Below are 27,363 nucleotides of genomic sequence, written 5' to 3'. Positions count from 1 at the left end.
CAAAAGAACAGGAGGAAAAATAATCCAAGTGGAGTGCTCAAGGGACACTGAGTTCTTCTTTTTTTTTTCTTTCTTTTTTCTTTCTTTTTTTTTTTTTTTTTTTTTTTTTTTTTTTCTTTCATTCTTCTCCTTCGTATCTGCATACCTGTGAGATTCGATTTCACATTTTGCTAAGCTCATTTTGGGGCATTTTATTTTTCTTTCTCTTGGGATTTTCTCCATTGCCAGAGGATGTCTCTTGTTGAAAGGATGCTGAAAGGAAGAAGAAACGAATTCTTTGACTGGCACTGAAGGAGGGGGGGGGGATATTTTTCCCCCACATTTTTTAGTTTTTCTCATTATTCTTTTTCTCCAGGAAATAACTGACTGGGGGGGGTTGGTTTCTTTTTTCCCTCCCCCCCTTTCTTTGGAGGGGGATTTCAGGAGATCCATCCTTCTTTCCCCTCCCCTCCAAAGATTTTTTTTTCATCCTTCGTCTTTGTGGAAATGTGGACATTTCAGGCAGACAGATTGAGTGGAATTGTCTCTGCTTTAGCAGCTCTTTGTGTCGCCTGCTGTGCGCAAAGGTAAGGATTGCGATCCCAGGCTGCAGGGACTGGGGTGCTGATACAGGGCTTGTTTGTTTTCTTTGGGATTTTCTCCGTCAATCTGTGTGTGGGGAAGGGGAGGGGGTCCTTTCCCCAAATTGCTTCCCCCACCGCCTGTTGTTGTTATTCCCCAGCCCGTGTCATGACAGGGGGAGGAGGGATGCTCATACATGCGATGTGCTGCAGACGGAGCCCACCTCGCAGCCCACTTGCAGCGCATTCCCGCCCCCCCCCCCCCCTTTTCCCGTTCAACCTGGGGGGAAAACAACAAAACGAAGCATTTTGCTGGGAAATATGGTGTCCGTGGGAGCCGAGCTGCGTGCATACGCACCCGGCACAGGGCTGCCTTGGCCATGCCTGTGTTGCACACACACGGTGCACACGCAGCCACATCACATCCAGGCGTGTTGTGCCGTTAGCAGAGCCCAGCTCCGCAGTGCACAGGAGGCGATGCCTACGTCTGTGCCTACACGCAGATTTATGGCATGCCACATAATCATCTGGGGGTGCAACCGGCTCAGATACAGCCCTGCATGCATGCATCCATCTGTGCTGATTGGCTGCACACATGTGCATGGCAACACACGGACAGCACAGCACGGTTTACCTGCTCTGTGTGTAGCCATGTCAATGTTTGCACTGCTTCCCTGCGTGCCCAGGCTGCAGCTATTCCTGGTGCATGCCTTGAGCACTCTGAGCAATCCCAGTAGCCAGAGGCACAGGCACCCATCCAGCCTGGACAAGGTGTACAGAGCACACCTGTTTGCTCTGACACAGGCATTCCTGCTGCCTGCACACGCAGGAGCCCTCTGACTGCTCCTCCTCACCCTTCTTCTGACAGATGCAGGCAGGTGGGTTTGTACCTGTGTGCTGCGGTGGGAGCTGAGGCATTACTATGCTCAGTCGTGCATGGTAACAGAGCATTCCCATCACACATATGCAGCTCCATGCACAGGCTTGCATATCTATATACACAAAGATTTATGTTCCCATAGTTATAAGCATGCACATGCGCAGAGTCATGCCCACCTTCTGCACACTATTTGTGCATGATTCTAATGTGTATGGACACACACAGAGACATGCTTAGAAGCAAATGTGTAAAGAGCAGTGCTCACATCAGCAGCCTGTGCTCAGAAATGTGTATTTATTTGTATATTTCTTCTGCTTATGTCCCAGACAGACATTCACCTACAGTCTCAATGCACATCTCTGCACATCCTGGGGACAAAACTGCTCTCCCATGTGCACATGCCTCCAGCTACTCCCACTCATTCCTTCCAATAGCACAGTGCGCATATATGTAGATGTTTGGCTGCAAGTGTGTGTGTGTATGTGAAGCACATGCACACCCACATGGCCAGGGACATGGAATTCACAAATTCAGCTCACAGGCTGGATGGATGTGCTCCCTCGGCGGATGCAGACCCACATTTGCCAGGAATAGCACTGACATGCAGCTGCTCACCCACAGCTGGGCAAATGCACAACTTGCCTGCTCAGCATGAGGGAAGTGGCTTTTGGGATCAAAAAGAGCACTGACAGACAAGAAACCATGCCCTTGATCACAGTGCCAGGTTTTGCCCTCACGGGGCCAACTGATGTGGAGGAACAAGTCCCTCTATCCCTTTCTCCCCTCTGCCCCTTACCTCATGGCCCCTGACACATTGGCTGCTCTCTCTGCTTTGGTTTCTTTGCCCATATCAAAGAAGTATCACAATTTCCTGAGCTCGTGTCCTGTGTGAGGCAGAAGTGCCTAGCCCCCTGAGAAACGCATACTATATCTATATATTGAATATGGAGACCTATGAACATAAAAATCTTTGTGCCCAGCAGTGACTATCTAGAAATGAAAAATGCCGATGGACACTAACACAGTGAATATATATACAAAAGTGCATGGCAAAAACTTGCATACCTGCATAGAAATCCACAGGTGTTAACACCTTTGCAAGCACAGGCACAGTGCTGTGAAAACATACACCTTCATGAAACTCTCTGGCCTTTTTACAGTGATTAAAACAATGCTCTCCAAGGAAAAAGTAAGGTCTTTGTAAGGTGCCCAGTCAGGGCAGTGCAGCTCAGTCACAACCCTGGCACAAGTGCTGAAGGGTTTGTGCCTGCACCAAAGCTGGGCCAGTGAGGTGTGCTGGCTTGCACTGAACATCACTATTTGGCTGATAGATCCTTGCACATCCACAGCCTCACTGCATGCCCAGTCCTGCCAGTCCCACATGCCTCCACCCACTCATGTACAGAGAACCTGGCCCCAGCCAATGGTACCCATCAATTCCTGTTTCTGTGCACCTGCATATATTGTGTCCACACCCCAGTTTGTCCTCACAACACAACAGAGCACCTGTAGTCCCCACCATGTAGACCTGGATGTCATCACACATATGCATGTATTTGTGCACGTCTGTCACAGCTGTAGCCTTGAGCTCCAGTGTTCTGATGTCTGTGTGCTCATGCAGAAGGCCATGCATGCCCCATAGAGTCTGCCCTGTGTGTGTGTGTGCAGACACACGGACATGTCAGGACAGACACTGATGTCCAGTGAGGTGCAGGATGGCTGGCAGAGGTAGTGCCATGGTGCAGCTTTCCTTTGACTTAGATGGATGTGGGAGGCAGTGCTGACAGCGAGACATGCTGTTCTGGTGGGTGACTGTAAGGAGCAGTGTTTGTTACTGCCAGGGACCCTATTTCTCTTGCAGAGCAGGGGATGGAGGGTGGCACAGGGACTGAGTTCCAGGTGACAGAACCTATATGCCCCACTACATAGAATAGGCTCAATGTTTTTAGTATCCTCTGCATTCTGGTCTCCTGCCTTTGGTTTTGCTTTGCCTCACAGGCTGCTTTTAGAGGGAGCACTGTTCTCACTGAGATGGCTGGGGGGGGCTTAAACTGCTGAAGCAGGGGCAGCCCTGCATGGCAGTCAGGGGACCGGAGGGCAAGGCACTGTGCCCTGGCACACATAGCAGAAGATGGACCCTGCCTCCCAGCTCTGCTTCTTGATTCGCGTTGCTAAGAAGCCATGGTGATGCTGAGTGGCAGAAAACGAATTTTTACATGGCAAAGATTGGCTGTGTGTTATGACACTGCTTTTTCCTGTGCTTGAATAGCATGAAGACATATCTGGGTGCACAGGGAAGCAGAGCTTGCACTGGGTTGTAGCAGCGCAGCTGTGTGTTGGGGGGCAGGTGTGCAGTAGGGACATCAGAGCATGGCAGTCCATGTTGTGCAGTGTGAAATCAGGGGAAGGTACCCAGAAAAGCGAGTTGCTGGCCAGGGTGCACTGGGCTGTGGGATCGCAGCACAGGTTGTGTGGTCCTGTGGGATGCAAGAGATCCTGTGGGATGCTGTGGGATATGAGGGATGCTGTGATATAGCTGGTTGGTTGGGATCCCCATGCATGGGCCTGGGAGCACAAAGGATGACAAAGGTTTTCTCCCTTTTATTTCAGCCCATCCACTGGGAATATTTCTGTGGTGAAAGAGATTGTGGACAAACTGCTGAAGGGCTATGACGTCCGCCTCAGGCCTGACTTTGGAGGTATGGTGACAGCCAATTACGGGGAGCGGAGCACGGGATCCTGCCTGCACCATGCATCACCCTGCAACACGCTCCCTCCTGCCTTCTCCCTCATGTTTTCTTCTTTTCCATGGTTTCCTTCCTCTTCTCTTCCCACCCTGCCCTCCCTTCTCTTCCTCATCCTTCCCCATCCCTGGCTTCTTGGCCTCCCCAGTGCCTGCTTTGGCCCCTAGCTCAACCGAGCACTGAGCTCTGCAGGGCATGGGCCAACATTCCTGGTCTAAGTTCAATATTACTGAGTGCCACTGGAGATGAGAAGCGTAGAAAAAAGAGGAACTCTATCCTGAATTTGCACTGTCTGCAAACAGATGGGGGATTGTTCATGATAGGTTGTTTCTGAGGACATTTTGCTGAGACACTCTGGATTTTCTCTACCCTGAACTTTCCTCCCTCATGGACCACAGTTCGTATCTCCATAACTTCTGCTGCTCATGGTGCCAGATTTTATAGCTGCTTTCCCTGTGGAGGGTTGGAATGTCCACTGGCAAGGCTGTCAGTTGGTCTGTACCCCTTAATGACAATATGGGATAAAATATTACCTGGAGAGCCTCTGGCCTCATTGTCATTCGGTAGGAGATGGAAGGATCTGCAAATTCCTCTCCTGTATTCTGTGAACACAAAGGAGAATGGAAGGGATTTGCTCTTCGTCACCGTGGTGGAGGTGAAGTATGAAATAATCCTTGGGTATTGTCACACTGCAGGGCACTGCTGAGGTCTATCTGTTGTAAAGCTGCAGGCACTGGAGATCCCACCACTGATCACATGGTCAGAGAGCATCCCAAGAAGGTGGGGGTGTTGGAGCACTCCTCACTTCACCGGCCACGTTTGGCTGTTTTCAGTCTTCTCTGGGTAATGCCAGTTCCTCCTCAAGAGGAGGAATGTGGGACTGAGGGAGCTTTAGCGCAAGGAGATCAGATGTTCTCCAGACAACTGCTGGGAAGCAGATTCATTTATGGGCTTTTGAGAGAAAGAGATGCCACAGTCAGTTCAGTGGAGGGCAAGGGAGGAATTTTCTCCTGAAGAGCTTGATCCAAATCTCCTTGAAACCATGGGTAAGGGAATATTGCTGTGTATTTCTTTTTTTTTTTTTTTTTTGAAGTCACCATGGTGACATAAGAGCAGCACAAGGTGCTGCTGGCACTGGCCTAGTAGGGGATGCGGGACAGGGTGATGCTTGTTCCTCCATGGTGCAGCTGGGTGTCGCTTCAGTGCAGTGGGGTATGGCTTTGTGAGCATATGCAAGACAGCAGGATTCCCCCTTCTCCCTCCTCTCCTTTAGATGTGAGATATGGCTGGATTGTTTTCAAGGTCTATCTGGGAAATGTGAAATGCCCCTATTAGCTGGCCTGCCCCAATCAGAGGAATTGGTGCAGTCACATTTTATGAGGAGGAGAGAACTGCAGAGATGACATAAAAAAGGTGAGGAAAACCATCTCCTAAGCCACTGAGATTATTATGATACAGTAAAACAGCAAGTGACCTGGCTGCATGAGGGAACAGAGCAGAAGGGTGTGGGGAACTGTGGAGGTCCTGCTCCCCCAAGTCCCTGGGACACTCAGCTTGCCTCTGGGACACACCACCCCATCCTTCAGTCCAGGTGCTGCTACTGGAACTGCCAGGTCTGCAGCGCATGGGCTGGGCTGAACATGCAGTGCCTCCTTTCTGACTGTAAAATGGATGTTTTTGAGAAACCATTGCAGTTTATTTGATTTTACCTTGAATTCCCAAAGTACACAATGCATTTTCCTCGCTAAAGCTGAGCAAGAGAAAGAAAGCAGTAGACTCCATTCTGGTACACGTCTCAGTGCTGCCTTTCTCTTGCCCTTCTCTCTGCTTGGAAGTGCAAAATACCCCTCTGGCAGTACCCATTATTGTGCCTTTGGTGCTCAGTGCACAGAGACACCCTAACTCTTAGCATGTCTGGCCCTCTGCTCTTGAGGATAAGCTTCTGTGTGGAAAAATTGCCTCTGCAGCATCTGTAGGTAAGGGAAAGATGGCTTGAGAGGTGGGTCTGAAAACTGGAGATCATTAGCTTTGTACACCCAAGGAAAAATGGTGAAAGTCTCCTTGCACCATTGCTGTCTCCAGAGCTCACCAGCTCTCTGAGATTTTGGGGCAAATCCATTGCTAGGATAAATCTAGAGGCATCACACCAAGACTCATCTAACCTGTAGTGGCTTCTGATCCCAGGAGACCTGAAGACTGTTCTATTCTCCAGGATAGTGCCTATGCCTTGAATGCTGGGCAAGATGGGTGTAAGCCATCTTTGCTTGGGAAGGTGATTACTCTTCATCCATTTGACCTCTCATTCTGAGAAGACCACTTAGGGTGAGTTATGAATGGCCAAGATGACGTCTTGGTGGAATGGTAAGTCCTAGTTGGAGCTATGGCCCAGGAGGAACAGCACAAGGCTGTTGTGAGGCTGGCACAGCTCTGACCAAAGTCTCTAATTGGACAGAGAGATGGGAGCAAAGCAGCTCCTCTTCCCTTCTGGCATAAAGGAACACATTCCCCACTTTCACCCTCACACCCTTGGTCCATTACTCTATGCATAACCATGATCTGACCCCAGTCCATCCATAACGCCAGGCTCGCTTTGAGGCACAGGAGTGCAGGAATCAGCTCATGTTCCCTCCTTTCCCTGGAGAAGAAAGGATTTTCAGCAGAACCAAAGACCTTTGTGCTGCTGTCTTTATTCAAGGATCCCCCTTGTCCCAGCTCCCCCATTGCACCTGGGATGTGGTGCATCAACAGCTCCAAATGCAACTCACAGTTTCCCAGTCCTTTTTTTTTTTTTTTTTTGAAAGAGAATGAGAACTCTGGCTGATGCCAAAAGGAGGACAGGCCTGCTGGGGATTGCAGTTCACTTTTTAATTTTGAGATGCCTCGTTAGCTCTGGGCCGAGCTGAGTGGCTGAGAAGCATCAGCCACTCACTCTCCTCCCCTCGCCCCCACCCCCTGGAAACCCATTAGGCCGATGAGCAGGTCAGCTCTCAGGGGTGATGTGGTGGCATTGAGTGTGACATGTTCACCTGGGAGCTGAGCTGAACAGGAACAGCAGAAAATGTGGGAAAAAGGGGGAAAGTTGGAGCCATGTGGGGGTGATGGAAAAATCTGGGAGTACCTCCTCCAGAAAGCCATCCTTGGTCACAGAGGCTGCCTGAGGGAGTCAGAAGCCAGGAGAAGTGGAGTAGAATGGGTGATATTGAAGTGGATGCTGCATGGACAGCAGGTACATCCATCCTTGGGGTGTAGGTGATAAACCCTTCTGTGCCCTGGTGAGGTCTGGCCATTCCTTCTTACTTTCCAAATACTGACCCTAGGTAGCATGCCAGGTCAAGGAGATGTGGGACAGTGGCAACATGCAGGGGCAGAAATGCTGAGTTTTCATGGGCTCAGCATGGATAAAGGGCAGGATATCATCACAACACATTTCTAATGGGTTCGGCCAGGATTGTGGTGAGGATCTAGAACAGGTTTGGAGGAAGTATCTGCATGGCAGGAGAAAGATTTAGGCAGTCTTCTGAAGCAGTCTTGGTACTGCAAGAATGGCAGTGGAAGGGAGGGAAGGAGCTTTTTAGGGTGGTGCTGGGAAGCCTACTCAGTTCGTGGGAAGCAGGGCAGCTCACAGGGAGACTAAGTGGCCCTGCCCTGGGGGATCAGTGGCACAGAGCTCCATGTCTTCTTTTGGGTGGGTTGCAAGCCAGGCTATGACACAGCAAACAGGATACAGCAAACCTCTGTGTAGAACTCCACGATGCTGCAGATCTGTTCTGGGAAGCATCACAAAGCTACGGGTGGGGAAGAGGGAGTTTTCAGAGCAGTACCCTGGTTCTTATAAGTGCTCTTAGGCACTTGCTTTCAGAAGCATTAGTACCACAGGAGGGAAAAAAAAGAAAGAAAAAAACAAAAAAAAAAACAAAAAACAAAAAACAAAAAAACAACCTAGACAAAGTAAATGAAGACTATCTTGCCCCAGGGTAGAGAAGCCAGTAAAGGAGTGGCAGGAGGATCCCACTTGAGCTCAGTGACTCAGCTGCTCTCTGTTGGTGCAACATTTCCAACCTGAAACTTTGTGAGACTTTCTCTTCTTCCAAGGAGCTAATGGAAAGAGGACCCTGCATGGAATCTTATACAGATTTCAGTCGAAAAATAAGGGGATGTAATTCCCTGTTCCTTGTTCCCTGCCTACCTAGAAATGCAGGGTTCCTAGTGTTGCTCCTGAGTGATGTGCATGTTGCCTGAAAATGTGTGGTGAAAAGGGAATGATGGCATATGTTTCCATGTTTCCTATATTTCCATGCCTGTGTGTTCAGCAGCTCTCCCCACTCCAGATTTTATTCAAATTTCTCTAAGAACAATTAGGGTGTAGGGGGTCTTGGATCCAAATGAGCCTGAGATTAGGGCTCTTAGCTCTGCTCCTCATCTGCTGTGCAGTACAGACCTGGCTTCCTGCCTTCCATCAACCTTGCCCTGTCTCACCCCTTTCCTTAGACATGAACCCCTCCTTCATCTGCCCTCCCTGCTTCTCCTGCCCGCCCTTCCTGCCCTCATCCCTCTCTGCTCCATCACACCTGCACCCTCCTGTGGTCCCAGCCTCCTTCATGCCTTCTTGTTCCACAGCACTTCTTCCTCAGGGGCAATAAAGGCCACCCCAGGTTCAGTGAGCCTGAGGACAAAATCCTCAGCCATTCCCTGTGTAGCAACGTGGCTTAAAACCCAGAATTGTAAAAACAAATGATTGCTGATATGCATAAAGTGTTGCAGTGAAGCACTGTCAGTAGTTCAGGGCTTGGAAAGCAGCAGGGCTGGCAGAAGCAGCAGCGTTGGCTGGCACCAACGCAGCAGGAGGCGTGGGGCCGAGCCCTGGCCCCCCAGCTCAGCATGGCTGGGAAACAATTGGTCTCAGTGGCACTGTACTGGAAGGATGGGAATTTGGTGCCTTATGTAGGCAGGGCTGGCAGTGTTGCATAGTGCTAAGGCTCCCTGAAAATGTCCCTGTTTTCTGCTGCATATAAGGCTTGGCTACTGTGCTCCTGTTGTGTTGGTTTTTTTTCCATGTAGCTAGTTTGCTTTCACTTTTCTGAGGAAAGAGGGGAAATTTTAGGCAAAATGATTCAGATATTTCTGAGAACAAGCCGAGGCACATATGTGATAGGTTTTTTTTTCTCTTTCGAAATGCTGGGGCTGAAGCCAGCAGCACCCCAGCAGGGCTGGCCCTCGTGCACACACAGCTGCTGCCCAGGGCCATCATCACCCCAGCATGGTGACACTGGCATCCTGATGTCACCACCTCCATCCGTCTCAGTGTGGCAGGGAGGGAGAGGCACCCTGCAAGATGGAGCTGTGATCCTGCCCTTCCAGAGCTTCATCTTCAGCACTGCATCTCTCTTCTCTTCCCTTTCTGTGGCAAAAATGTTAAATTCTCAGAGTGGCCAGATTCAATTTCCTCAGTGCTTCTGAAGTGCCTTCAGCCAACACTTCTGCATGCTTTGGAGCAGAGAACTGGGTCCCAGCAGGATGGCACCCTTTTCTCCATGGCCATCCTTCATTGTCTGCAGGAGAGAATGTTCAGAACTGAACACACATTAACCTGCTGCACTTATATCATCCTTCCTCCCCCACACCCATGGGGAGCAGCTCTGGTTTCAAAAACAGGAGAGGAGTGGAAGAAAAAGAGGTATGGAAAAATTAGCAAAACCTCATGCCATCCAGCGCCAAAGTGAAGGCAGATATGCCACCAGGGCTACCAGTAATTCCACTCTTCTTCCTAAGGAAACAGTGTTGAGAAAAGTGTGTCCTTGCTTGGTAAATTGGCTGCAGCTGCTCGGCCCCTGCTTCTTCCCCCATGTATGTGACTTCTGGCTCCAGACCATGGGTCACATCCTCTCTAGGGCTAATCCAGAAAGAAGATGACAACCTCCTGCTGTTGTGTCTTACTTCATTAGCTGAAGTGGCAGGAAATGAAAGGATCCAGTCCTTCTTGGGACATATGTGAATGTTAACACATTGCCACATTATGGGATTTCTTTCTTTTTTTTTTTTTCACTTTGCTCTTTTTATAGGAAATACATACTGTGAAAAGGACTTTGAGGCTGTAAAGTCAAATACTCAGGACTTTAGAAAAGCCACAATTGAGGTTGCTCCCTGGCTCTGCATTTGTTCTCCTTGTGAGGGTGCGTGTGGAGGAGAGCTCCAACAACTGCTTCCTCATGCACCCCTCCACAGAGCACCCAGGGGATGATGCTGTTACACATGGAGATGCTCCTTCATGTTCCCCTCACTCAAAAGGGGCACAGGCTGGCAGCATGATAGTGGGCATGAGCTGAGGTGGTCATGGCAGATGATTAGGACTGAGCCAGGAGAGGTTGGTGAGTTGCACATCTGATGCAAAGCCTCGGACTAAGCATGCAGGCAACAGCTTATGCTTAGGCTTTCTTGTCTGCTCTATATTGAGATATGCTCCTAACAGAACTAATTGTTTTAGTTTCTGCTGTCAAATATGTAAGAACAGTGTGAATATCTTCACACTTCTCCTCTGAGGAGTCAAAAGTAGCCCTGCTGTGGGGTGCCCAGCCAAAACACCTGATTTTCCAGAATGCTTAGCATTGTTACATTCAGCAAAAGACATGTTCAAAGCATGGTGCCTATTGATATCAGCCACAGCTGTGAGTGCTCAGCCCCATGTCCCAGTAGGCATGCCCCAGTAGGCAATCCATGACAACACATAAGATCTGGGTATAGGACTGTGACAGATCCAGCACTGGAGAACAGGACACAGCTACACAAACAGCTTTCCTTTCCTGAATGCCTCCCCCTCACTCACTGCATGGTGATAAGATTTTCAGCAAGGCAGCCAGGGACCCCACTGACAATATTGTCCTCCTGTATATAATCCTACATCATCCTAAGAGCAAATCCATCCTCTACTGAACGAGGAAGAGGAATGAACAAGAATCCTGTGGACTCTCTAATTAAGAACTGCCTGTATCCATTCAGTGGGCATGATTCCACTTATGTTTCATCCATTTTGTTTCTTGGGCACAGTAATATTTTAAAATGTTTAGTCCCAACCTCCAATGTGACATATCTTGCAGACTCCTTGTTGCATGCTGAACATATTTGCGCATCCATCTGTGGCCCCACAAGATCCTTCAGTTTAGGAAGCTCTCGGTAGTGTGACAAAGACAGCAATGAAGATGGGTTCCCCTGACTCTCAGTGAAAAGTAATGTTGGATTTGGGTGTCTGAGCAACCTGAATGCCTGCCCTAGAGAAATGCTCAGTATCACCTAGTGTTATTTGCTACATTCAGTATCCAGTGAAAGACATGAGGGCTTATTGTTATCCATGAAACCATTATACTTTCAAAGCAACAGACATTGATTCTTCTGTGACAAATCCCATGTAGGACTGCTGCGTTCAGTTGCCCTCCTCTTTCCTTGTCCCCATTGGCTGGTGCAGCCTTTCTGTGCCACTCCATCCAACCCCTGACACAGCCACCATGGCTGGTGAAGGGCTCTGAGATCTCTTTAAAAGAAAGATGTCATCATCCTTTTTTGCAGTGTTGATTCCAGGAATTTTGCCTCTTTTCTTAGTCACACATTTTTTTTCTCTGTTATTACAGATTACAATATATTCAAGTTACTGATTGGCATAAAAATTTCCACGATTCTTCATTAATTAACTAATCAAAAGTAGGTACTTGTTTATAGCAAGTCTGGAGGATGTTTGCCATCTCACCTGGACCCATCTTCCACCTTGATTAACATCTACGTAACACCCAACTATTTCTGAGGCTATTCCTGCCAGTAAACTTGCATTCTAGGGACTGTCACTACAAGTAAAATGTAAAAAGAGTGCAAAACTCATCAGTACATGTCCTTTTGATTACTCAAAATACATTCCCACAGCCCTAGAGCTGTTCATTGGAGCAGCCTTACATACACATATTGTTTCTTAAGAATCCCAGTATGCCAATGAAGCGGAAGAATGTTTTTAACCCATAGAGCACAAAATATAAAGCACGGGCTGTGTGTACACGTCAGTTTTCTCACCTGTGTCTGGTTCAAAAATAAATAAGCAAAAGGCTACTGAAGTGTCAGGCTGAACTGATGTAACACAGTTCTTCAGCCATAGTGACAGCATTTGGTGTGGAAGACTAAGATCCATTCTTGCAGATAGCCCTTGGTGGCGTTTGTTAAGTGTCTATTTATATCTTGATATTTCATGTGAAATATCATGCACTTGTTAAAAACATCACTAGAAACATGGACAAGACAAATGATGTGCTTACTGATGGCATAAAGCCCATTAAAGGATTTCACATCATGCATGTGAGATAGGGAGGAATGCTGGATGGTGGAGCCCCATGGCATGAACAGATTTGTAGAACAAACAGGTATTCTATTGATCCAGTGACTGATCCTGTTCCCATTAAATGGAAAGCAGCTGAGCTTGGCTCAGTCAGCCCTTCTTCCTGGGTTGTAGGAGCACCACTATTTGCTTTGAGCAGGGTATGAATTTCAGGCCGCTTTGGAGAACACTGATCATGCAATTCCTATAGGCTATTCTTCTGATTCTGGCATTTATTCTTGGTTCTGTGTCAGAGCTAAAAACTCTTTTTCTTCTCTGATCTTCCCTCCCTCCCTTTTCTGTTCCTTTCTATTTCTTCTGCTCTTTGTAGTCCTGAAGGAATAGTGCCGTTAAGTAATTGTGCACTTAGAGATGTCTGTGCTTGTGACAGGGGTGAGCCTCAGCCAAACCTACCATGGCTTGAATTTCCTTCCCCAGACCTCAGGACCTCTTAGTTCAAGTCTGGGATGGCTTGGAGTACTGTTATGGTTGGAAAAGAGCCTCCGTAAAAATTACATCTTGTTGTTCCATATTTATTCTCCCTCAGTGGTTTCCATGTCAAATTTGCTCAGTTTACCAGTCAAAACAAGATATTTCTACCTGCCAGCTCTGCCAGCTCAGCCTGGGCTCTGGAAATCAAGCTGTGCTCTCTCTGCTCTGGACATCATCACCAGCCAAAAAGGATTCTTGAATCAGGGCTGAGCTGAATCTGATTTTGATTATGTAGGAATATAATTTGTTCTCAGGTGGTATTACGGGCTTGGTGTGACAGATAGCAGCAAGGTTTTTGTGCTGTACAAACATTCACTAACAGATCTTCTCCACTACCTGGGGGAGGATGGGCTTCTGCTAGCCCCACTGTATATCTACAGACACCAAGAGGTGGCAGCCTGTTGGGGGTGGCAGGGCAAAACCTGGGGCAGAGCAAGGCATGGAACTGGGAAGATCTGCTTCCTTCTGTTGCTCTTTATTCAGAAGAGCAGACCCAAACACTGTCAGTGCCATGGTCCACTGTTTGGTCACCAAATAGCCTGTGAAACCTGCAGAGGGAATGGGTACATGTACCCTTCTTCTGCTGTAGAGAAATGTCCATAGGAAGGACCATAGGAAAAGCTCTGACATGCTTGTGGGTATTCATTTTGTTCACAAATAATTCCCCTCCTGGTAGACAGAACAGGAGAGTATTCCCCACAGCCTTTTCAGAAAATAGAAGATTTTGAACAGACATTGGCTGAATATTTGGAAAATAAGGCATGAGGCAGATAATGGACTCACTGGGTATGATCATGCCATATGCTAGAGAAATTGGGAAGGGTGTCCCAGATTTCACACTAGTTCCAGCCTCTGCTGTTTGTGTGCTTCTGAAATGACCGTCAATGCCTGCAGGAACAGACACCCTGCCATTCCCTGCCCAGAGCAAGTCTCAAACATCTGAGCCAGCAGGGTTATCTCGGCCTTTAAAAGCAGTAGTAAGCTTTTGTCTGCTACGCAGACCAATTTTTACCAAGAACAACGACCCAGAAGTACCACATCTTGTCCAGTTCCTATGACAGGTGATGACAGAGTATCATCCAGTGCCAGTGTTTAGAACTAAGGCTCATCAGGAAGCTGGGAAGTAAGAACCCCAAACTGCCCTTTCCCCTTCCCTGGGTCATAACTGCAGTAGTGCTGTGAAGATATGACACGGTAGTGATGGTTTGGTGGTTTGTCTAGGTGCTCTTAGTGGTCTTTTCTAAACTTAATGATTCTGTGATTCAATCAGGCAACCCACCTGCAGCCTTCTTTAAGCAGCTTTGCATTAGTGAGACCACAGGAGAAGTCTCTGTCAGGTTTGGAGAAGTTCATGTTTTGGGTAAGGGCAGGTCCAGCTGAGCACTGTGATTCTACACTGAGAAACTCAGCAGGGAATGCACAGTTGCCAAAGCTCCAAGTGTAACACCAGAGGCTTCTCTCCAGGACAGGAGGCCTCCTAGCTTCTATGTGGGACCTTGCTGGTGGAACATTGTCACGTGAAGAAAGAAACCTCCTCCAGACAGGGAGAGGAAGCTCCACAAAGAAAACAGGCTGTGTGTTATGTCTGCTGGCTTCTGGGGAGGGGTCTCGTGTTGGCAGGACGTGTTTAGAAGAGAGGGAGAGGATATGTGATGATCTGAGTTCTTCTTCTTATTCTCCTTTCATTTCAAAAATAGAACATTCATCAGAAGCTCCTCTACGTGTTGTTTTTTTTTTTCTCTGTTGCACCCTAGCTCCTTGCTAGGATTTGAAGCTGGAGAGAAAAAACTGATGAGTACTCAAGTTAATAATGTGTGATTATTATGTTGATGAATTGACGGAGATGAATATATATGTAAAAGCTCTGCAAGATTTGCTCATCCATGCATCCTGAGTGAAAGCAATTATTCTGGTGAACAAATGGCGGTTGTATCTCTTAATAATACGTGCTGGGGTAAGGGATCGCCTGGGAACTTTGGTTCTGATGAATCTCCAGGACAGTTTTGCAAAATGATAATTAGCAGAATGCTGGAAACACCAGCTTGGGCATTAGTCTTTCAAAATTGACCGACTTACAAACTTGGATCCTTCTTCCTATAGCAGTCTTTCAGTTCTCACTTATCACCTATGTTATTAAGATTTTCTCTGTCTTCATGCTGGAGAAAAAGCACATTCCTGACCAAGAAACCAAGAGATAAAAACATACAATCCCATATCCAACATTTGGATACTTGTTTGCCTGTGCTTTGCTTTTCATGATTTCTAACTCAGGCTCAGGATTTCAATGTGAACTCCATTGTATTTTCAGGCCTGACTCACCGCTTTTTTCACTGGCAATACTTGCACTGTAAATCATCCTGACCTTCACTGTGCATAAGCCTTGGGCACAGTGTGACCCCAGAGCTCTACCTCCAAGATGATCTCCATACCCAGGAAGGTAGGGGAGGGAAGGGAGCAGGTGTGTGATACAGACGGGTGGTGGTGGGCAGCGTCCGAAGTCAGCATCAGCTAAAGCCCTAAAAGCAGTGTATTGGGAGGGAAGAGCTAGGCACTGAGAAAGGCTGTATCTCCACCAAACACTTGACAAAGGTAACAAGGAAGGAATGGCCATCTCTCTCATGGGGACCCCAGCCACTGAATTTGCATCATGTTGTGGGATGAAGCACCACCAAGAAGTCACCTACCGACAGGTATGGCATCGGGCACAGCAGGGCTGTCTCCACTGTCACTGGAGGTCTCAGCCCTGAGTATGCTCTTTGCATAAGTCTGATGTGTCCCGACCTGGCCACTGTGTTTCTTTCCTTTTTTTTTTTTCCTCCCCATGCTGTGCACATCCTATTGGATTCATCCAGAAATTAGAGATTGTGGTATTCTTTAAAGACACAAGCCTATAAAAGTGATGAGAAAGTGTGACTAACTCCTTAATGACTGGAAATAGAGGGAAAACACCTTCTTGTTGTCACTTTGATAAAAATGTCAAGTCCAGATATTTTGTTGTTGTTACAAATACTTCCAAGACAGAGTAATGGATTTGATATGAATGGAGAAGCTTGTGTTAACCCATTTAAATTAATTTGGTTCGGCTCATTTTCAGCTAAGGGGATTAGATAGCTCAGGATTTGGTAATGTATGAGAGCATTTTCCTAGAGAGGTCACATACTCACATACAGCCCAGGTCTCTAGTTGTTTGGAGGATGATGTTTCCAGTACATCACAAAAGCAAGCCTCTTCCATGTAGGAGCATTCATTAACAAAAGCCCAGTGCTGAAAAGGTAGATCAGGACCTTTGAGCTCTGAGAGGTCAGATGGATGAGGCAGACTAATGGGTAATGTATGAGAAGTTGCCAGCTGGTATGATTGCTAAATGGCTAAATGGCCTCAACTTTGTGCCACCATGGCAGCCTCAACCAATGGGAGGAGGTGGGGTGGGATGCCCCCCTTATAGCACCCCTCCTGGCTGTGTGTAGGAGGATAGTAGTTTGGTGCTGTGGTCTTCCCAGTTGTTTGCTGTATTCCTGCCTGTTAGACTGCTGCAGGAGAGTCATGGTGCTGTGCATGCAATACTAGGCTTGAACCCAGTGGATAAGGATTCTGCTCCCTCTTGTGTGGTTCAAAATACTAAATGTCTGTGGATGATGCTTTCTAAAACTCTACTCTTGTCTGCTAGTCCTGGAAAGGCAAGTAACTAGCAGTGGGCTAGGAAATGGGAACCAAAGGCTTCCCAGCCTATCTGAATTGGGAATTGGGTAGCTCTGAAAGCAGGAGGATGATGATGGCTCTGAGAGCACAAGGGATACCCCAGCTGGAAGTGTAGATAGAGCAACGAGGGCCTGAGCAAAAGCAGAAAAAATGGATTCCTCCTGAGTCCTCCCCAGCTTCCTCAGGTAAATAGAGCTCTGCCCAGCTGCTGTGCAGGCCTCAGGGAGATGCACTTGCCTGCCAGCATCTTAGCAGAGGTAGGAGGGAGTTTTATCAGGTGGAGAAATGTGGAGGTGGCTAATCAGTGTGGGTCTGATGGTTCTTGCTGCTGGAGGAAAAATACCTGGCTTCAGTTGATCTGCTGTCAGTCTACGACAAATACTTGTTTGGGAAGCTCTGTTGCCTTCCCACTACCACTTTTGGAGGGGTTTAAGAGCTGAGGGAGTCTGGGAAATTCAGTACCTCTGCTTTTTCTAGAGCCAGCTTAGTATAACTTCAGGGAAATGTGATGTTTTACAGAAGCGCCCTTCTCTGCAGAAAGCAAAGATGTAAAAGCAAAATCCTTCAAACAAAGTATTTACTCTGTAGAATGCAAAGCCAGGGATCTGTCTGAGTGTATGTGCCCTGGACAGGGAGGATGGGTGACTGATCCTTATTCTGACAGTACTGCACCTTCATCTCCTGATGGCTGGATCTGCCTTCTGCACTTGGCCTTGCAAAGAAACCAATGTCTGTGGCATCTCTGCAAAGTAAACTTGCTGTGGTTTGGGCTGGGTGTTGCCTATTTCAAGGGGTGGGAAGTGGTGTTCTTAGGTTGCTCTTTAAGATTTTATTGCTTGAGTCCCACTAAGGACGTCACCTTTCTATCAGATCTAGTAAGGTGATTCAGCTTTGTAGGTCTGTATTGAGGACAAATAATTTATGATAAACCTGAAAACTTCTTTTCCCCCCAGTTTTCTGTAATCTTACCAAGCATGTATCACTCAGGCAAGAGATAAGCCTGGCTTTGGAAACTACCCTCCTCACTGAGGGAGAAGTAGCTTTAAAAACGTCTCCTGAATGTTGGGCCAGGTCTCTCCCAAAACCAGATCATATTCTGAGAAGTTGTTGATTTTTCTTAATGTTGAAAGTCCTGTGTGCATGTACAGGTGCTTTGCTGAACTGAGTCCACCAGTTGTACAAGAGTTGTGAGGTTGATGTCTACTCTCTTGTTCCATTTTTAAGCCTGTACATTGAGATCTTGTTTTTATTCAGCTTGGGAAGCCATCTAGTAATATCTTTTAAAGTCAGCCTTGATTTAGCTTGCTCTGTAATCCTTCGATACCTCTGGGACAACCTTTACACTGTTTTTGCAGCCGGTTGATTGTTGTCTCTCACTTCCAAATTTCCATGGGATATTTGCAATATCCCACTCTAATACCTACTAATCCATTAAAAATACCCATGAGATAGATTAGGTAATCCACTGTGCCTCACAGATTGTGCTTGACTGTGCTCCTTAGCTCTCTGCTTTCCCTAGAACAGTCGCAGAATGAGTGTTACATCTGCAGTGGGAAAGCATTGTTCCTCCAGAAGGATCCCTCAGCACTGGCTCACAAGCAGGCACAGCTTGCTTGAGAAAATATTCCCTCCACTCACATCTGCAGGGACAGCTTCATTTGACAACATAATAGAAATGTGGCAGCTATTATCAAGGTTAACTGATAGGGTATGTCTGCAGACAGCATCATGGGGTAGTACCCGAGTGGTCAGATATGCGTACTTTGCAAGTGGTGCATCTCTTGGCCCTTTGCTGAAAGATCAGCTTCAGTGCTTACTTGGAGGTAAACCTGTCTCTTACCTAAGCCTTTGAGTTTTTCAGTATTTGGATATGCCAAATACCTGTTCAGGAAAAAAACTAGCCCAGCCCTCCTGGCTCATGGGCTGCTAGTGTCAGGAGGACGTATGACTTAGGAAAATATGTAGTTTACTTACTCTGTTGGAGCAGAGTAGTGTGGGCTGGAAATCCCCATTAGCCTCCTCATACAGGGTTCTGCTGTGCCTGATCTGATTTGGATGGATGGAAGCCTAGGAAGGCTAGGCACAATCTTGTTCTGTGTGAAAGCTCAAGATGTGCCAAGCCACGTCCCTAAAGAAGCAGGCAAAACGCAGCAAGGCTGTCAGGCAGAGGAAACTGTTTTCTGCCAGGCCTACCTGGAGAGTGGCTGCAAACTCCATGAGTCAGTGGTGGTGGCTATCCCTCCCACCTTGCAGAAGATTAAATCCATGGGGAAGCAGCAGGCATGGGTAGATCTGTATATTTTGGACACCAGGGCTCTGACTTCCAGCTCTAGACTACCACTCTTTATTCATGTGAAGCAAGAAGATTCCTGAGCACAAGTCCCTCTGTCTCTCTGTTTCTCCACAGTGCAGCAGATGTTGTAGCTGTTAACCTGCCATGAGACCATCTCTCTTGTAAACTACAAAGCTGGCTAAAAGGCTATTGTCATGGTACAATTTTCTCCTGTACATCCAATGGATATCAAGGAGTGACCTGCGAGGAGCAGCAGGGGAGTTTTGATATCAGCCTCTGGATGCGTGATAGCTCATAGCAATGATGGCTGTTGTGCTGATCCTGGCAAGTTCACTGCACAGCTATCAGATGTGGATGGGGGAGAGGTCAACAGTGAGTCATAGAAATAAGAATTAAAAAAAGAAAAATGTTTGGAGGATGTTTAGTTAGTTTTTGAACCTCAATTTTTTTGAAAAGTTGAAGTACTTAAGAGACCCTGCTGATCTTGGCACTTCCAGATGTCACCACAAATCAGAGATGCTGGATGAAAGCTGCTCCCAAAACGTTCGTGCTTTCATGATATGCGGTCAACTTTCCTTGCTCATCCAGCAGGATTAATGTGTACTGAATCATAGAATGGTTTGGGTTGGAAGGGACCTTTAAGATCATCTAGTTCCAATTCCCAACTATAGGCAGGAACACCTCCCTCTAGACCAGGTTGCTCAAAGCTCTATCCAGCCTGGCCTTGAATGCTTCCAGGAAGGGGGGCATCCACAGCCTCTCTGGGCAACGTGTTCCAGTGTCTCGCCACCCTCACAGTAAAGAATTTCTTCCTAGTATCTCATTTAGATCTACCCTCCTCCAGTTTAAAGCCATTTTTCCTTGTCCAGTCGCTACCTGCCCATATAAAAAGTCCCTCCTCAGCTTTCCTGTAGGCTCCTTCAGGTACTATAAGGCTGCTAGAGTCTTCCCGAAGCCTTCTCTTGTCCAGGCTGAAGAGTCCCAGCTCTCTTAGCTTGTCCTCATGGGGGGGGGTGCATACTGCATTTGTACCTAAGCTAAAAGGAAAAGAATGGGAAAATTACGGGAATCTTCTTCATGATTTGATGTATTGCATGCTGGGATGGCATCCCCTTGTCTGACAGGACAAGGAGAAATGGTTTCAAACTAAAAGAGGGAAGATTTAGACTGGATATAAGGAAGGAGTTTTTTACAATAAGGGTGGTGAGGCACTGGCACAGGTTGCCCAGAGAGGTGGTGGTTCTCCATACCTACAGACACTCAAGATCAGGCTGTATGGGACTCTGAGCACCTGATGGAACTGTAGGTGTCCCTGCTTATTGTGCAGGAGTTGGACTGGATGATCTTTAAGGGTCCTTTCCAATGATTCTATGATCTTCTAGACATTCTTCCACTAACTGCTATAGCAGAGCCTTGAGATTCAACAGCGCAGCCATTATGCAAATAACAATTTGTAAACTCCTCCTACAGTCCTCCAATGTTGTGGAGGGAAAAAACAGGAACACTTTTATTCCCCTGGTGCTGGCGGTAACTATGGGCGACTCCCCTGTGGTGAGACTGAGTGTTCAGGCACTACATGGGACTCTAAATTATCTTCTGGGAAGATGTAAAAGAAACTGTGGAATAGTATTTGGGCTGAAAGCTGTTCTGGATAGGACAGAGTGGGATTTCTTGGCAGCCTGCACGTCTGGATCCAGGCAGCAAGCCCTGGTCCATTCTGTGCCACTGATTACCTGGTAGCTCTCTCCATCTAACTAACAGTGTCTGTCAGCCTTGTATAACCAGCTCCTCACTGCACACAGCAGTGACGTAGGCCACGGTTTTAAGTTGTAAACATAAAGCCAGGCTGCCCTGAGGTCCAGTGCTGAGAACAAAGCAGGGGCAGTGGCTTGGACAAGCCTTTTCCTGCAGAAAGAGCAAGTAGGCACTGAACAGTTCTGCATTCAGCAAAGCGGGAGTCATATTGAAGGCAAAAGTCCTGGGAGTGAAATTTATCTGTGTGCCAGTCTTGCCTTTGGCAAGCCTGAGAACACTCTAATTGGAGGTGGAAGACGGGAGGAAGGTGGGAGCAGAGGAATCGTTGAAAATGCAAGTAAAGCACTGCAGTCCCATAGTGGCATCTAACAAGAAACCTTGCCCTCTCTGTGTCTGCCTGTATTGCCCCGCTTTTGCAGAAACACTTCTGCCAGCCAACACAGGGCAACCTTGTCTGGGACTTGCTGCTTCTGGGCTCTAGTCCCACTGCTGTCCTCTGGTTTCTCTGGCATGGAATGGCATGCACAGAGCATTATGCCTCACTGTAGGGTGAGGCACAGACCTGTTCTTTGTACAGATTTGGTGTCTGAAAACTCATTTTCTCTGGCTTTCACTCAGCAGAAGACTTTAAAGGAGTTCTAATGCTACTGCAGGAATCATAGAACCATAGAATGGCCTAGCTTGAAAGGGACCACAATGATCATCTAGTTACAACCACCCTGCTATGCGCAGGGATGCCAAATACTAGACCAGGCTGCCCAGAGCCACATCCAGCCTGGCCTTGAATGCCTCCAGGGATGGGGCATCCACAGCCTCCTCAGGCAACATGTTCCAGTGTGTCACCACCCTCTGTGTGAAAAACTTCCTCCTAATATCCAAACTAAACCTCCTCTGCCTCACTTTAAAACCATTCCCCCTTGTCCTATCCCTATCCACCCTCATAAGCAGCCATTCCCCCTCCCGTGAATGTGCTCCCTTCAAGTACTGGAAAGTCTCCCCGGAGCCCTCTCCAAGCTAAACAAGCCCAGTTCCCTCAACCTTTCTTCACAGGAGAGATGCTCCAGCCCTCTGATCATCTTACTAGCCCTCCTCTGGACCTGCTCCAAGAGCTCCATGTCCTTCCCATACTGGAGGCCTCAGGTCTGGATGCAGTACTGAGTCAAGAGTTGAGTAGAGGGGCGCAATTGCCTCCCTCTCCCTACTGGACACCCTTTTTTTAGTGCAGCCCAGAACACAGTTGGCCTTCTGGGCTGCAAGTGCAACTGCTCACTCATGTCCAGCTTCTCTTCCACCATGACTCCCAAGTCCTTCTCCACAGGGCTGCTCTGAAGAAGATCTTCCCTGTTTGTATAAATGCCTGGGATTGCCCCAACCCAAATGCAGCACCGTGCACTTGGCCTTATTGAACCTCATTAGGTTTTCATGGGCCCACTTCTCCAGGCTATCCAGGTCCCTCTGGATGGTTTCCCTTCCTTACAATGTATCGACTGCACCACTCAGCTTGGTGTCATCCGTAAACTTGTTGAGGGTGCACTCGATGCCACCGTCTATCGCTGATGAAGGGCGTCATCCTGAGGGACACCGCTTGTGACCGACCTCCACCATGACACAGAACCATTGACCACAACCCTTTGGCTGCGTTCAGACAACTGATTTCTGATCCATCGAACAGTCCATCCCTCCAATCCACACCTTTCCAATTTAGAGAGAAGGATGTGGTGAGGAACCACGTCAAAGGCTTTGCAGAAGTCCAGGTAGATGACATCCATCGCCCTTCCCCCATCCACTGAAGCCATCACTATTGTAGAAGGCCACCAGATTGGTCAGGCAAGATCTGCTCTTGGTGAAGCCATGCTGTCTTGAATCACCTCTTTGTCTCATACGTGCCTTAAAATAGCTTCTAGGAGGATCTACTCCATGATCTTCCCAGGCAATCTTGGAGACTGATAATGCCACAGGCAGGGTGCAAGCAGGCAACACTGGGAGTCATGCATATATGAGATTGGATGAGCCTCACTCTTGGCCAAAAGACAGTGCTACATTCCCTCTCTTCTACATGTGATGCACTTGAATGTTAAGAACAGGGCTGCTCCATTGATATCTCTGAACTCCTACTCAAAACAAGCAGGTCTCAGGATGGGAGCAGTGGGTTTGGAGTGGTTTCTGGACAGCAGTATACCCAAAGTGGTTTAGGAGAATGCTATACATTGGAGGTTGTTTTTTTCCCCCTCTGTGCTGATGACATGTCATCTTTACTTCAGGGTCTGGATACCATCCTTTAAAATAGAGATGTAGACAAATTGGCAAAAGGCCAGAGGAGAACAGCACTAATTGTTAGAGCTTTAGAAAACATGACCTCCAAGGAGAGGTTGGAGAATTCAGGTGCATTTAATCTAGGAAAGACAGTATTAGTGGGGGAGGGAGAAGGATGTCATGGTTTCTCAGTACATGAAAGCTGTTGTCAAAGAAGGATGATTGATTTATTCTTTCACTATCATTGGGGGGAGGGGGAGGGTGGGAGATGATGAGACAATCAACTACGCTTGTACTGCAGAGAAGGTTTAATTTGGATATTCAAGTAAAGCTTTCTCATTGCAGTCAAATGCAAGAGATTGTTCAGGGGTGTAAGAGAATTTCTGATACTGGTGGTTTTAAAGAAAGCCTCCACTAAAGAAGTTTTAAGTTTGAGTCTGCTTCTGTGAAGGATGTGGGCTGTGCCACCTCCCAAGATCCTTGTCAACCCTTTGTTCCTGTAGTTTGGGCTGGAGCGTAGACTTGAGGCTGAAGCCTGTCCCTTAGCAACTGCAAGCCTTTGCTGTGCCAGCAATGCCAGGTTCACATACTCAGAGATGCAAGAACCAGGCTCCTCAAAGCACTGGCTGTAGTTTATAAAAGTGATGTGGCTTTAGTAGATAATAAGTTACATTTGACTGCTCACTGTTCTTGAGTCTTTGACTGTTTCTATATCGTAGTTGGAAATCTAATGGCAGAGAAATCCAAACTTGCTCTAGTTTAACTTTCTGGGCTAGGAGTGAAGAAAGGGCGATGTGAACCACGGCGCAGTCCAGCTGCCCAAGTCACCATATTGTGTTTGGAGGCACATTACATACACTGAATTTTGTGCTACAGATTTTGCTTCCTCCTGCAGCTGAACTACAAGGCTGAAAACTGGAAGAAATGCCTTGATCCAGGCTGCCATCACCCCTGGCTGCAGTGAAAGCAGACAGGCTTGGGAACATGATCTTTCCTCTGCAGTTGTGCCATAGGGATTGCTTCTGTAGCAACACGATGCTGGGTTCTGGGGCTTTAAAACATTATAAAATAAAATGTGAAAGTAATAACTGGTTGCTGGAAAAATATTGCAGATTAGCACAACTTGTTCTCTACCTTGGCTGTTTTTGTATTTGACAAGTATCACTTGCAGAAAAAGGACTGATTTTATTATAACTCTTTTGTCTGCTTTCCTTCCAACTTCCCCTGAGAACATTTTTCACAGACGTCAAACTGCTTTGAGGATAAAATGTTGGTGACTTCTCCAGTGGTGGTGAGAAATGGAGATGCATGGCAGTGCTGTTCACTGGTGGAAGAGGCAGTTTCTCACTGTCCCTCACTTGTGAACTTGCCTACAAACCTTTCCAAGGCATAAGCATTTTCTCTAAGGGCTAAAGGTCTAGTTTGCAGATAAAAGCATAAATCTTTAATATCAGGTTTTCTTTTGCATTTTTCAGATCTGCAGATGCAGAGCTCTGCCTTTTGAACAAATTCAGATGACGTTATCCTGTATTTTAAATACCCTACTTTTTGTATCCCTCTTGCCTGAAGCTATTAACATTGGCAGAATTGATGTCCTTTGTTTATTCTGTGTACTACTTACAGCCTGAATGTTGGACAGCAGCCGATCTAGTTTCTCTCTGGGCTGTGGTAAGAGTTAGAGCGAGTATTTTCCGCTGGCTGTGTATGCACGTGTGCTGTCCTGAAGAGGTGGAAGGGCAGTCTTCAAGTTAGAATGGAGGTAAAATGGCTTCCTGGCAATCAAGCCAAGGGTAGATCCAATATAGATCTTTGCATACCTTCATCTCTGGAGTGAGTTGACAAATCCATATCCCAGGGGATGGAAGTAGCTCATGAAGCTTCCCACTTGCTGTGATGGATGGGGTATAGAGGTCTTGGCAGTGCCCAGAGTGGCCATTGGGAACATTGCTGACTGGGCACAAGTGCTGGGTGCGGGTGAGCACAGACTGATGGGGAGCAGCACGATGATCTCCGCTCCAGCACTTGTCTTGGAGCTGAGAGTTGGAAGGTCTGGATCTTATCCACAGTTCTGACACTGAGTCACTGCATGACCCCAGGCACTCAGATACCATGGTGATGAACACAGCACAAATGTCTAGACAGATAGATTAGATTGGATAGTCTCTGCATTTGACAAATATTTGCATATCACCGCTGTCAGTGCTTCCTATTGCCACTCAGGCTGGTTGTTTCAGTGGGTCTCTTGCATGGCAGTGGTGAAGAAAAGCTTTTTTTTCCTCTCACCAAGAAAGGAAAGGACACCTGACCACAGTACCACATTGACAAACTGGAAGCAAAGAAGATAGCAGGGCATCTCTTGGAGGAAATAACACTGGCATGCAGTGGGGCTCAGAAGTCAGGAGCTGGCTTCTCCCCAGCTCTGCTGCAGCCCTGACACAGCCCCATCTTTCCTCTTGCAGCCAATTAGTCAGTAAGGTCTTCAGGGCAGTGATACTTCCTGCCATAGCTGCTATCACTACAAGGTCCTGAGTGCAGAAAAAAAAGACAAACTACTTGAAGTGAGACTTCCTGAAGTGCTTTACTGGTGCTGCTGTCAGCCTCTGGCACAGCGCAGGATGTGAGAAGGTTGGCTGTCACAGAGTAACTTGTGGTTATTTTCCCACCTGGTTCCTTTGTAATAGATGAGCAGAGCAACACAAGGATGTGGCTGGGAGCCTGCATGGGGATTTCTGGAGGCTCTGCAAGGTTTCCTGAGCACCCTGTCCCTGGCACCACTGACAGCGAGCCAGGAGTGCTGCAGAAGAGCACTGCCTTTTTCAGGGGATTTGCCTAGCAGGGTCTAATTACAGTTGTTGATTCTGATGTTTTCAGTGTTGTTCATATTCCATTAAAAGATAACGCTGCTTAATTTGCAGCAGAGGGTCTTGGTTAACAGTACACCCAATCACAAGGCAGCCCTAATGACACTACTTTCCTACTTCTGGAAACATATAATTAAAAAATCACTTCATTTTCAGTTGTGTGGTTCTCCCCTCTACCCCAATCTCCTAATTACTTTCTAAGCCATTTCATGATTATCTGTAAATATTCCAGCACTTAGATCTACTAATGAGTCCATGGAAGAGTTAATACCTTGAGTGGCAGAGCTGCTTGCCTTTCCCTCACTTGTACTACACTGCAAGGAAGCATTTTCTACCTGGCACATGTGAGAAGAGAACTGTTGGCTGCAGTGGAATTGAGTTTGACTGTGGAGCAGTGGGGATGACAGGGGACTGGTGGCTCTCAGAAATCTTATCCCTAGCTGCTGTAGGTAGAGCTTGTGCTAGTTTCAGCAGTGGATGCGTATCTCTCTGCAAATCATTTTACACAGCTTAAGTGAGGGATGGTGTACCCTTACGCCAATGGTAAAATGGGGAATTTGTTCTCTAATCCCAACACTACTCTTTGCTTCCCTGAAAAGCCACAGTAGAAATGCTAGTTTCTAACTTAATGGATCTGTTTCCATTACTTGTCTGGTGTCTTGGGTATTAAAACTCATCTGGGCTTTGTTTGGTATGGCAGCGCTGGCAGGAGGATGGAGAAGTGAGCTTGAGTATCTTTCCTGCCTATGTGCTGCATGGATTTGATGCTCTGTTCTGTGTATAGTCAATCAGCAACACCTTTTGCAAGACCTCTGAGAGCCTGCTGATGTCTCTGAAGGTGTTATTTAGAATAACTAGAGATAATTGTATAACTAGGGGGAGTGATTAACTTCCAAGAATTAAAGAATCAAGCTGGGAGTCAGACAAATCTATTCTTCTCTAATAATCTGAGCACATGTGACTTTGAAATTCTGGGTACTTGCAGAATGTGAGGCTGCTCCAAGTCACATCCATGCATTTCTACTCAGTGCTGTAATAGCAGGCAGGAGGAGAGAGCCTGGATATGGTCCTAACCTAGTCTGTTTGTCTTTCAGGTAACCCTGTCACAGTGGGAATGAGCATCCATATCTCCAGCATTGACCAGATCTCTGAAGTCAACATGGTGAGTTTGGGATGAAAACAAACAGAACAAAAGGCTAATAAAATGTTTTACCTTTTCCTGGTTGAGATGCACATCCAAGACAATCTCTCCTTGGAGTCACCTGAGCTGCCAGGGTGCCCTGACGAAAAGGCCAGTCAACTTTGCTTCCTTAAGCTCCTCCTGCAGATCTTCCCTGCAACTATTGGGAAGTTGTTGGAGAAAAGTTGTAATTTCTGATACAAAATGCATTTTTTTTCTCATTGGACATAGGATTACGAGAGATATTGTACTATGGCTTGAGACAGCTCTTCATCACAAAAGCATAACAAATTCAAGCA

The 27,363-nt window shown here is 47.1% G+C and overlaps 1 protein-coding gene across 2 annotated transcripts in view; it reads left to right on the top strand.

Annotated features, from left to right (window-relative positions):
• Window positions 1-486: 486 nt before the first annotated feature.
• LOC122182932 (gamma-aminobutyric acid receptor subunit beta-4) overlaps window positions 487-27,363 on the top strand; it is a 65,415-nt gene continuing 38,538 nt past the window's right edge. For both annotated transcript variants that reach the window (XM_042876621.1, XM_042876620.1), the window contains exons 1-3: window positions 487-566; window positions 4,051-4,139; window positions 26,979-27,046. In XM_042876621.1, coding sequence (XP_042732555.1) covers window positions 487-566; window positions 4,051-4,139; window positions 26,979-27,046 — 237 coding nt within the window. The remainder of the gene's footprint in view (window positions 567-4,050; window positions 4,140-26,978; window positions 27,047-27,363) is intronic.

This window comes from Lagopus leucura, unplaced genomic scaffold, assembly GCF_019238085.1.
Source record: "Lagopus leucura isolate 7727_CA_CO unplaced genomic scaffold, USGS_WTPT01 Super-Scaffold_100016, whole genome shotgun sequence".
Taxonomy (NCBI): Eukaryota; Metazoa; Chordata; class Aves; order Galliformes; family Phasianidae; genus Lagopus; species Lagopus leucura.
Note: the sequence above shows the minus strand (reverse complement) of the source record. Positions and strands in the feature narration are given on the sequence as shown.